Source organism: Bidens hawaiensis, unplaced genomic scaffold (assembly GCF_021521415.1).
Source record: "Bidens hawaiensis isolate Kalapana, Puna unplaced genomic scaffold, B.hawaiensis_p1.1 tig00021672_1, whole genome shotgun sequence".
NCBI classification, from domain to species: domain Eukaryota; kingdom Viridiplantae; phylum Streptophyta; class Magnoliopsida; order Asterales; family Asteraceae; genus Bidens; species Bidens hawaiensis.
This window is the reverse complement of record NW_027493364.1, coordinates 19,294-32,170: the sequence shown is the minus strand read 5'-3', so window position 1 is coordinate 32,170 and position 12,877 is coordinate 19,294. Positions and strand designations below refer to the sequence as shown.

Sequence of the window (12,877 nt, the reverse complement as noted above, 5' to 3'; positions counted from 1 at the left end):
CTCGACTTGTGAGCTTCATCTAAGATTAGACCTCTGAGATCCCATGGCGTGGAATCCACATACGGTCAACCTAATCTTAACACCATGAGTGTTTTCCGTCAGTTCGTCTTGTTGCCCAGCAATTCTTTCCTTCTTCATTTCTCTATCATCTTCCAGCACCTCAGACTGTACCCTAATGATTTCTTCAAAGAGATCCGAGCTAACAATTAACTTATACGAGTTCACTGTTGCAATGAATTCCTCATTCTTACGGCTTAGCGCGTCAGCGACCACATTATATTTTCTAGGATAGTACTTGATATCGCAGTCGTAGTCCTTTATCAATTCTAACCACATTCTCTGCCTTATGTTCAGCTCTTTCTGCTCGAAGAAGTACTTTAAATTTTTATGATCCGTGTAAATAGTACACTTAGTACCATACAAATAGTGTTTCCTTATCTTTAAGGCATGCACTATTGCTGCGGGCTCTAAATCATGCGTCGGATAAGTACTTTCATGAACTTTCAACTGTCTGGACGCATAAGCTATAACCTTTCCTCGTTGCATCAACAACCTAATCCATGATGTGAAGCATCAGTACACACCACCAAATCCTCTTCACCATCGGGTAGAGCAAGGATCGGAGCTTGCCTGAGTCTTTTCTTTAATTAATCAAAAGCTTCTTCTTGGAACTTACCCCAACTGAATACTACAGATTTTCGGGCCATACCGGTCAACGGTGCAGCTATCTTGAAGAAGCCCTCGATGAATCTCCTATAATAGCCAGCCAATCCTAAGAAGCTTCGTATATCGGTCGGGTTCTGCGGAGTCTTCCAATTCGTTATCGCTTCAATATTAGTTAGGTCCACGGTAATCCCTTCAGGATTGATCACGTGACCTATAAATTGCACTTCTCGCAACCAGAATGCGCATTTCGAAAACTTAGCATACAACTTATCTTCCTTCAAAACCTCCAATACTTCCCTCAGATGCTCAGCATGATCAGACTCGCTCCTTGAATAAATAAATATATCATCAATGAAAACGATAACTAACTTATCCAACATCGGCCGACATACCCTATTCATCATGTCCATGAACGCTGCGGGAGCATTTGTTAGACCGAATGACATTACAAGGAACTCGTAGTGTCCATACCGCTTCTGAAACGCTGTCTTAGGGATGTCTGCCTCTTTCACTTTCAGCTGATGATAGCCTGATCTGAGATCTATTCGAGAGAACCAACTCGAACCTTGCAGTTGGTCAAACAAATCATCAATCTGTGGCAATGGATATCTATTCTTCACCGTAAGTTTGTTCAACTCACGATAGTCAATGTACATTCTCATACTTCCATCCTTCTTCTTAACAAATAACACCGGTGCGCCCCACGGGGACACACTTGGTCGTATAAAACCTTTATCGAGGAGTTCTTGTAGTTGGGACGTCAATTCTTTGATCTCGGACGACACTAGACGGTAAGGTGCTGCGACGGGCTGGGCTCCTGGTATTAAATATATTTGGAATTCTATCTCTCGCTCCAGCGGCAACCCCAGAAGATCCTCAGGGAAAACTTCTGGGTAGTCGCACACGATAGGAACATCTTTCAATTCTTTTGTCTCGGCCGTAGCTTTGACAACATACATCAGGTAGGCACCGCAACCTCGTCATAACAAACCTTCGGCTTTTATCATCTAAATGACATTAAGCCCTGAACTTTCTTTATCACCATACACCGTCACCGTACTACCATCCACGGACTTTTACCTTATTATCCTACTCTTACACACTATCTGAGCTTCAAACTCAGATAACCAATCCATCCCCAAAACTACTTCAAACCCTCCTAAGGTCATCACATATATGGTAACATGGAGCTCACGTCCCTCTAACTCTATCTTACAATGCTTAACCATTTTCATTATTTTAACCAAGGCGTCACTAGCGGTTTCTATTGTAAAAGTCTCAGGCACTCGGCGATAGTTCATTTTAGCTAATTTACTAAATGTTTTAGCTACAAACTCTTATTCTCAATTGAATCAAACAATACGGAAGTAAAAATTCCATTCACTAAAAACGTACCTGTCACGACATCTGGGATCTGCGTGGCCTGTTCTTGAGTCAACATGTAGGCTCTGGTCTTTGGTCTTCATGGTTCAGCATCCTTCTTTCCGCTTCCTCCAATTTCAATACATTCTCTGGACATGTGACCCGTCTTACCACACCGGAAACATGCTGGTGTCTCACTGCACTCATGAGCATAGTGCCCTACCTTCCCACACTTATAACATGTGTTTGATCCAACTCTGCACTCTCCCCCATGCGCCTTTCCACATTTGCGACAAACATCAGTCCCCACACCCACTTGCACTCACCACCGTGCATCTTACCACTTGTAACATCCTAAATTTTATAATAATAAATAAACGAATTTTATGCTTGTTAAACGTGTGTTAATATTTAATTAAGATTAAATATAATAAAGAGTATGGACTTGGGTGGGGAAAGATGGAATAAGGGATGGGATGGGCCTTTGGTCCATGGGCTTAAGAGAGTATAAATACTCCCTTAAACCTCCCTAAAACCCTAAATCCCTCATATTCATCTCCTAGCCTCCCTACACACTCAAAACACGCACACAACAACCCCTATTCACGGCAGCAAGTAGAAGAGAAGATCCAAGACCAAAACCGAGATATATATTGATAGATCTTAGGTATACAAGCAAAATACAAGATCCTTGTTGAATATCAAGGCTAACCGTAGCCCAAAAATGCATAAAGGTATGTTCTTTACACATAAAGGTTATGTTTTTATGAACTGTTTGCCCTAAAACTTAGCCCTAGAATAGATCGGGTCTAGATGAACCATAAAGTAACAAACTTGATGTTTAAAATGGACTTAACAGACTCATGGAAAAATACAGTTCATAAAGAAAACCCTAGATCTAGCATTTGAACGTTTTAACTCATAAAGGTTCAAGCTTTATGGGTGAACGGGCTAGGTCTTAGCTGAAAATGGTAAGGGAAACGTTTATGGGTTGATACCAAACCATAATGGGGGTTTAGATGACAAAACATGTATGGATAACGTAAATAAAGAACCAAGCAAATACAGCCCGTTCGAATCCTATGTCCTCATTCGAATACATTCCATATATTCGAATACATTGAGAAATTCGAATACAATGGGCATGTTAGAATACATTGAGAATTGCGAACACAATGGTCATGTTAGAATACATTGAGAATTTTGAATACAATGGGCATGTTAGAATACATTGAGCAATTCAAATACAATGGACATGTTAAAATACATTGAGAATTTCGAATACAAAGGGCATGTTAGAATACATTGAGAATTTCAAATACAATGGGCATGTTAGAATACATTGAGTAATTCGAATACAATGGACATGTTAGAATACATTGAGAATTTCGAATACAATAGGCAGGTTAGAATACATTGAGAATTTCGAATACAATGGGCATGGTAGAATACTTTGAGCAATTCGAATACAATGAACACATTAGAATATATTGAAAGATTCGAATACAATGGATATATTAGAATACATTGAGCAATTCGAATACAATGAACACATTAGAATATATTGAAAGATTCGAATACAATGGACATATTAGAATACATTGAAAGATTCGAATACAATGAAAACATTAGAATATTTTGAAATATTCGAATACAATGGACATATTAGAATACACTGAAAGATTCGAATACAATGAACACATTAGAATACATTAAAAGATTCGAATACAATGGACATAATAGAATACATTGAAAGATTCGAATACAATGGGCACATCAGAACACATTGAAAGATTCGAATACAAAGTATTTGAATAAATTAGTGTTTGAGGGTAAAATTATATTATAAGTAAATTCAGTTCTAATACAAGTCCATGCTTATGAATAAAATTCCTTATAAAGCCATTAGAATAGACCAGACTTAGCCATTTTGGGCTGAAATATGAATAATGTGAGGACAAGTATTAATACACGCAATTAATATACAGTTAGCAGAGCTCAATTAAAGAAAGGAATAACCGTGAACGGAGAACGTAACAGAATCCAGGTGAGTTTCTAGCCCCATTTCCTTATTATGTTTTCGGGGCTGTGTGCATACTCAATGTGAATGTTAATACACTTACTTTAAATGGTAAGTGTATGTCCTAATGATGAATGTGATAGTTAAGTTTTTATTATGAATGAATGCTTGACAGTACGTGAACGATCTTCGGATATTGCACGTATTGTTAAGGAAGGTAATGTGTGGTAAGTATGAAATGAGTATGCGAAAGAAAGTATGTATGAATATTGCATGTATGATAAGTATGTATGAATGTTATAATAATAATGACAAATAAAGGTAATGTATGGTTGTATGATAACGAAAGGGAACCAGACCCTAATAATACTCGAGGCAAGAGGGAACCGGGCCCTAATAATACTCGAGGCAAGAGGGAACCGAACCCTAATAATATTCGAGGCAAGAGGTAACCGGGCTCTAATAACACTCGAGGAAAGTAGGGCGTAATGCTCTTTAAAACCTAAGGTATGAAAATGAAAGAAATAAAGTACGAAGGTAAGTAAGTGTATAATGAATGAATGTAAGAAAGTATAAAGTATGAACGAAAGTATGTAATTATTAATGTGTTGTATATTATATGATTAACTATAACTCACTCAGCGTAGCTGACTTTTAGTATGCACGAAGGTGAGTAGGATGAGACATCTGGTATGAAGAGGGACACTTGGCAAGTTGAATAAAGAGGCTGGCATCCGAAGACTCAATTGTTTATGTTTGAATCAAAAAGACATGTTTTATATTATTTTAAATGGTGACTTATGTAATGAATGGTTGACTTTAATATTATTCCGCGAAAGTTTTACTTAACTCTGATATTTAGAACTGTATTTATGAGTAAATCCAACGTCCAATGTAGGGCATCGGCAATGGGGTCTTGCACCACATGTCTTACACGATCTTTTCTCCCACACCTTCTTCTTCTTATCCCTTGGGTTCCACAATTGAGTATCAGGTCGTTTGACAGGAGCGACCCATTTCTTATCTTTCTTTTCTTCTATCCCCACATCGTCCACTGCCAGGTCATCATAAACCATCTCGGCGAGTTCGACAGCAGAGTCAAAAGTAGTTGGTTTATTAGCCCTGACCAATGTGCGGACATTATGTGGCAGTCCTCTTATGTAGCACTTGATTCTCTTAGCTTCAGTCTTAACCATGTCCAGTACCAACCTGGACATTCGGTTGAATTCGGTAGTATACTCGCGGTGCGTCATCTATCCCGCTTTTAAGTTCAGAAACTTCATTTCCGCCCTTTCTACCCCAGCATCAGCACAAAATTGCTTCATGACCATCTCCTTCATGTCATCCCATTTCAAGGCCTTAATCTCTTCCCGAATTTTTCTTTGCCCAACCGACTTCCACCGGTACATTGCTACATCACCGAATGAATGGGTAGCATAAACCACAGCTTGGTTGGGACGGCACTCGCTAATTCTGATAACTTTATCCATTGTGGTTATCCATTGGAGAGTAGCGATTGCGTCTCCTAAACCAGTCATCTTCGCGCGGGTCACAACCCTTGAACGACTTATAGTTACACCCACCTCGGTCCTTTCTTCTGTCATCAACCTTCACAGACCTAACCTCACTTGAGTCACCTTTCTCTCTCTCGTCATATTTCTTACCATTCTCCCCTGACCTCTCAGCAGTTTTTACATGGCTTCCAGCAGACCCCTCAGGTTGCAAAATCTTCACTGCAGTTGCTATAACTTGAGTAATAGCAGTTTGAAAAGCAGGGTCAAGTTGATATCCTTGATTGTTGCTCGGATTTCGACCAGCTGCACTTCCTTCTTCCCCGGTGTTAGTGGTTGTTCTTATAGAAGGTTCTCGGACAATGCGTGACCTGCCATGACGTCCCGTATGACCTCCTTGCCCAACGGTCTTTCTTGCTCCCGCCATTCGTATTCTATAAGGAAACACAAACATCATCACTCAAGGAGCTACTTAGTACAAGGATAGTAAGGCTAACAGGTAATAAAAGTGGCCAGCTGTGATTAGCTGATCACTTTACTCTCTGTGTCCTATACACTTTCCTTTGTGAGTCCACTTGTGCTAGTTCTAATTCTAACAGTTAGACAATCAAACAGTTCATATCATCATATACTCTTATCTCTAGCAATTAAGCTAGCTTCATACATTGTTTATTTAGCAATTAAGCTAACATCATACCTCGTTTCCTAGTAATTAAGCTAGCATTCATTCATCATCCTATCTTACATGTGAAATTAATCACATACTTTTCTTTTACTTAGCTTACTTGAGTGACACATGGCTTTCTTGAACTGGCATTTTCTTTCGTTACTTACTTTAATCCCATTCTCTATTCGATTCTAAGCAGGTAGGATGCTTAATTCTCTCGAACTTTGCTCTTATACCAACTTGTAAGGCCCCGTTCCTGGTGCCCTACATTGGACGTTGGATTTACTCATAAACACAGTTCTAAATATCAGAGTTAATTAAAACTTTATGCAGAATATAAAACTTTAATTAAACCTTCATAACAATTCATAAACTTATCTTAAACAAACATTCTTGACTTTCAAAATTAAACAATAATTCATAAAAAAAACATATTGAGTCTTCAGATGCCAGCCTATTATTCTCCTGCCATGTGCCCCGCTCAAGCTAGCTATCTCATTCTACTCACCTGCGTGCATACTAAAAGTCAGCTACGCTGAGTGAGTTCTAGTTAATATAAGTAACATACAATATATCCATACACTTACTTATATATGCACCCAAAGGTAAATATACATACATAGCTTCTTACCTTTCTTCATATGTTCATGCAATCATACTTTCATTCTTTCTTTTAATACATACATATATACATGCACTTCGTCCTATAACCCTCGCATATATTATTAGGGTATGCAACCATGTAACATTCGCATATATTATTAGGGTATACAACCCTATAACCTTCGCATAAATAATTAGGGTATGAAACCCTATAACCTTCGCATATATTATTAGGGTATGCAACCCTGTAACCTTCCACACATCCTATAACCATCCATAACTTTCTATGCATACTTTCCTTAACAATACGTGCAATATCCGAAGATCGTTCACGTACTATCAAGCATTCATTCATAATATAATCATAACTATCACATTCATCATTAAGACATACACTTACCATTTAGGGTAAGTGTATTAACGTTCACATTGAGTAAGCTCACAGCCCCAAAAACATAACAAGGAAATGGGGCTATAAACTCACCTGGATTCTGTTACGTTTTTCGTTAATTGTTATTCCCTTCCGTAACTGAGCTCGGCTAGCTGTATATTAATTATGTGTATTAATACTTGCCCTAATCACATCCTTTGCGTGTCATCAAATATGTCTAAGTCTGGTCTATTCTAATGGCTTTATATGATATTGTATTCATAAGCATGGTCTTGTATTATAATACAATTTACTTAGAATATAATTTTACCCTCAAACACCAATGTACAAATACTTTGTATTTGAATACAATGTGTTCCTCTCTTTCTTTCTCCTTTTCTATATTCAAATGGAGGTTACAATTTGTCATAAGGGATACAAGGACATGTAAGTACTCAAATACACAATGTATGCGGATTGGTGTATTCGAGTACATAAATGTATTCGAATACATTATTGTATGCGAATACATTATTGTATTCGAATACAATAATTGTATTCAAATCTATGATGTATTCGAACGGGTGTATGTATTCGAGTATGCCATGTATGCGAACATGTATAATGTATACGAGTTCTTTGATCTAATCGAACATATTGTATGTATTCGGGTCCTCCATGCACTCGAACTTATTGTATTCGAGTTGTACCATGTAATCGAGTATGTTATGTATTCGAATTATACAATGTAATCGAATGAGACATTGTATTCTAATGTGCGGGTTGTATTAGAATGACCTGTTGTACATGTCCTGTTATATACATATATATATCATTTATATACTTTCTCACATTTAAACCCTTATGATGACATTAAATCGTCCATTAACCATTTCCGTATCCTTCTTGTCCAAGGTCTAGAACGGGCGTCCTTAAAGCTCGAACCTTTATGGGTTTTCAAACTGTTTTAGGCTAGATCTAGGTGGTGCATCAATAAAGTTTCAACCTTTATTGCTTACAAATACATTTTAACTAGATCTAGGGTTTTTTAACGTGAACCGTATACATTAACAAGTTCGTTAAGTCCATTTTTAACATCAAGTTTGTAACTTTATGGTTCATCTATATCTGATCTACTCTAGGGCTAAGTTTTAGGGCAAACCGTTCATAAAAACATAACCTTTATATGTAAAGGACATACCTTTTGACGTTTCTAGGCTACGGTTAGCTTCGGTTATGAACAATAATCTTGTATCTTGCTTGTATATCCAAGATCTATCAATATCTATCTTGGTTTCGGGTCTTGGATCTCCTCCTCTTGATCGCGGCCGTGTAACTACAAAAAAGGGCTTTTTAGTACGCACAAAAGCGTCCTAAAATGCTATTTTATAGTACCTTTCATTTAATAGGACCAACGAGAAAAGCGTTTCATGTAAAAGGGTCGTAATAAGTCTCGGAACTCAAAAAACGTCCTAATATCCCAAATAAGATGATGAAACCAATTTTATGATCGCATAAAATATCCATTAACAACCTAAAAAGCGTCCCATAAAAACATATTATGACACTTTTACAATGTTTTAACATGTGCTTATCCACCTTTAATATTTTGATACACATACAAGCGTCCTTAAAAATTAATTTATAGGACCCTTATGATGTAACATTATAGGTACTTTTATACCAAGAAAAAAGTCTTGATGTCCCAAATAAGATTATGAAACCAATTTTATGGTCACATAAGATATTCATTAAAATGTGGAAAATTATAATATCATCAGTTCAATACAAAGTTTAATATTCTTCTAAACACATTACAAATGTTTAAACACAAATGTCTAATAACCGTCAAATTTAGTCTAAATATCAAACGTATAAAACACAAACTAACACATGTTTGAATAAAAACTCAAAACTTCATTGCCTTCATGAACCTTCAAACTCCATGAGTGCTATAATGCATGCAATTCCCAGCTGTTGGTTTAGATTAGCAGCTCTGTTCATGAACATTGGTAAGATATATTGTCAATGATGTTGCTATAACAAATTTATTTTCATAAGAAAACATGTGTATATAAAAATAAAACGAATAAAGTTTTGATAATAAAATTACTCTTTTGAACACAACAAAACTTCTAGCAACTTGATGGTAATCTTCCTCGTTATCATCTTGGATCTAGAATGAAGTCTACATCCCCCGCATGAATGCTCTGTTTCACTGTTTTATCTGATAATAAACAAATAACAATAATTTCATCAAAGACTGCATATTGAAATTCGGGATCGGGTTAGAGTTCCTTAGAGGGTAATTGATTCCACAGGGAACGTTTCAACATTAAAAAGAGCCTACATGAAAATTAAAGAGCACCCGATCATAGAAGCATCAAGAATTTGTTAACCATCCGAATGACTACATAATACACGCGAGACACACGCATATATAGATTGACGTTAATTTCATAACTAATAATATGGAATAGCATAACAACGTATGTTATGTACCTTCCTCCATAAAGAAGAAAACCTAGAGCTGCAAACAAGGACACACCTTGAAAATAATATATATGTGAGAATCATTACAATAATACAAAATATATAAAAAATAGAATTATTAAGATATATTATAAAGGGTAGAAAACCTGCAAAGAACATCTTGGAGAGGACCACTAATGCAGGCATAGGCTTCCACCAAATTGTCAACCATAAAACTATCTGTTAACAACTAATAAAGCCAGTTAACCAGTTCATAATAATTTATATAAATATAAAAAGATATTATTTTGCATAAACTGATTATTTACAATAGTAACCTCCTCACCTGAATTGCATAGATGATTCCGTTTATCGCATAGAAAGTTGGTCGGAGACTGTCAGTTGAGACTGCCCGTGCCTGTCAATTGTCAAATGCGTAAAACATTAAAAAATGAACTAATTAACATATTAAAAATATAAAAAATAAAAATAAAAAAGATAAAAACCTGATAGTAAATTTCAGCCCAGAATAAAACTAAAAGAGCATAGGTAGTGAAAAATGCGAGACTTGGAACATCAAGCAAAACATGTTGGACAATATGTAAACATAAAACATAAAATATCACCTGTTTAAATAACCAAATATTTATATATATATTTAAGAAAATGATGAGCTAAGAATGTTGCTAACCTCTGGCTTTAACTGTTGAACATCATGATGGAATGCAAAGATGCAACATCTAACTGCAGTAATGATATATTTACGATAAAGAAACGAGAGACAATTTAACAAACTATACTTTTGTGAACAAATAATATAACAAAATATACGTACCCCCTTTGACCAATACGTTAAGAAGATGAAAGGCTTTTTGGGTGGTCCAACCGTACTCCGGTACTCTAAGTTGTATCATGATTAATTGTAGCTGCAATTGTTACAAATGACCCAACTTTTAACATTTTAACCCTAATAGGCAATATATACGACTTCTACCTTAATAGCCCAGAATAAAACATTTCAAGTATAATATATGAGAAACACATAAACACTTCTTCGTACTATTTTAAATGGAATACACAAAATTTCATGTAATCGTGTATAACCGCAAATAGGGGCGTAAACGAGCCGACCTGAATCAAAGATTGTTTAGGCTCGAGCTTAGCTCATATAGAGTTGTATTTCTTAAGCTCGAGCTCAGCTCATGGGTAGTTTGTCAAGCTCGAGCTCGGCCCGTTTATTATTTATTTATATATATTCTATAAATAGTTACATATATATTTATAAATAACTTATATATATAACATAGTGCATATTATTTATTTATTTAGTTTAACACATGTTTATATATATAATAATAGTTACTATTCAAATATATTAAATGAAAACCATAATATCATATAAATTAAAAGCTCAACTAGGCTCGTGAACCAGCTCGAGCTTGATATACGAAGCTTAGGCTCAAGCTCGACTCATGAGTAGTTTGTCAAGCTTGAGCTCAGCCCGTTTATTATTTATTTATATATTTTATATATAGTTACATAAATATTTATAAATAACTTTTATATATAACATTATACGTATTATGAATTTAGTTTAACACATGTTCATATATAATAACAGTTACTATTTAAATATATTAAATTAAAACCATATAAATAAAAAGCGCATCTAGTCTCGCGAACCGGCTCAAAATTGATATATGAAGCTCATGCTCGGCTCGATTCAAGCTGTTAACGAGCCGATCTCAAGTAGCTCACAACCGGCTCAGCTTGTTTACACACCAAACAAAAATACTTCTCTAACATTCATTCATCAAACTAACATCACATTTATCCTATGAATCATTCAACACAACATCAACTATAAACCAAAATTAACACAAACAATTAAACATAACAAAACCCAATTACCAATCATCATAAATCAAGTTAATTTCAAACTCACCAAAGCCACAACCGAAACGCCGCCACCAGGAAGAACGATAAAAGTCCAATCTTGCGAAATTGACGAATTAATAAACTCACCCCACCAATCATACATGTTGTTTAAAGACACCATCAACAATTCATCGTTATACATGTCGATTAAAGCTCTACCCATCACCAGAAACACCGTTTTCCGGCGAGATCTTTCAAGAATTCGGAAACGGGACAAATTAAGGTGCTTTTTTGGGGGTATTGCAAGATTTGAAAGAATAATAATGGGTTTTGTTTGAATTTGAATTTGTCGTGGGGTTTGGATTTTGGATAGCCGGCAAACTTGAGATTAAGCGGAGGGAGAAGAAAGATATTTGATTTTTGATTCAAAGGTGAATCTTTTACAACCATTTTATTATTATTATTTTTTAATTTAATTATTTATTTTTTTTATTACATTAGGTTTGATATGATTTAAGAGTATTCTCATCCCGTTCCTTATTCCTATATCCATATAAATCATATAATTATACTAAAAAACACTATATTTCTCTCTTCTGTTCAATTAAATAATATTTTTTTCTACCTTTTTCATTACAGTTTTCTCTCTCAACCCTATAATTTACAAAAAGATCACTACCTTTTCCCCCAAATTTACAAAATATCACTACTTTTTCTCTCTCCACCCTATAATTTACACTCACAACCCCACCATATAATTTACAAATCATTCTCACATAATTTTAGGGGATGGGTTGGGAATGCTCTAAGGGGTGTTTGGGATTCCTTATTTTAACTCTTGTAATTTTTCATTAAGTTAGTAAGTTACAACATTGTAACTTATAAAACTTTTCCTCTTATAATATAAGTAATACCAAACACCTTTTTATTTTTTAAAAATTTAATAAGTTATAAGTTGGTAAAAATAAGCAATCCCAAACACCCCTTAGTCCTCTAACTTGTTTTCTTTATAAAAAAATGTAACCAAATTATGAAGTTTCGTAACAGGTTTGGATGCTATAATTTATTAATTTATGTTATGTAACACGCTTATGTATTTCTAACAAACTTATTAATTTATTTTATGTAACACACTATAATTTATAAAACGTAAAAAATACACACTTCTAACCATAAAACTTAGATTCACAAAAACTCACATGAGAAGATTTCAATCACATAATCTAATGACAAACCCTTTTAAGAATTTTTTTTCCGTGGACTTTAAAGAAGTAGCTCCCTTCTCTCTCTTGCTCTTTCTGAATATCCACCGCATGACCTAAATATCA

At 35.3% G+C, this 12,877-nt stretch overlaps 1 protein-coding gene across 1 annotated transcript; it reads right to left on the bottom strand.

The window, feature by feature from the left end:
• Positions 1–9,487: 9,487 nt before the first annotated feature.
• LOC143563942 (tobamovirus multiplication protein 3-like) lies at positions 9,488–11,772 on the bottom strand. Its single transcript, XM_077051357.1, has 9 exons — positions 11,617–11,772; positions 11,495–11,506; positions 10,507–10,597; positions 10,363–10,415; positions 10,178–10,297; positions 10,018–10,089; positions 9,839–9,911; positions 9,702–9,747; positions 9,488–9,545 (listed from the first exon to the last, which is right to left on the bottom strand). Exons 1-9 carry the CDS (start codon positions 11,770–11,772, stop codon positions 9,488–9,490), a joined length of 681 nt encoding a protein of 226 aa, XP_076907472.1.
• Between the last annotated feature and the right edge of the window lie 1,105 nt (positions 11,773–12,877).

What these genes read in the sequence shown, in the direction of transcription:
- LOC143563942 (XM_077051357.1), bottom strand. Translation starts at nt 11,772, where the DNA reads ATGGGTAGAGCTTTAATCGACATGTATAACGATGAATTGTTGATGGTG. An exon ending in TTCAACAGTTAAAGCCAGAG is followed by an intron (nt 10,298 to 10,362) that starts GTTAGCAACATT and finishes TTATTTAAACAG; the next exon opens with GTGATATTTTATGTTTTATG. An exon ending in GAATCATCTATGCAATTCAG is followed by an intron (nt 9,912 to 10,017) that starts GTGAGGAGGTTA and finishes AGTTGTTAACAG; the next exon opens with ATAGTTTTATGGTTGACAAT.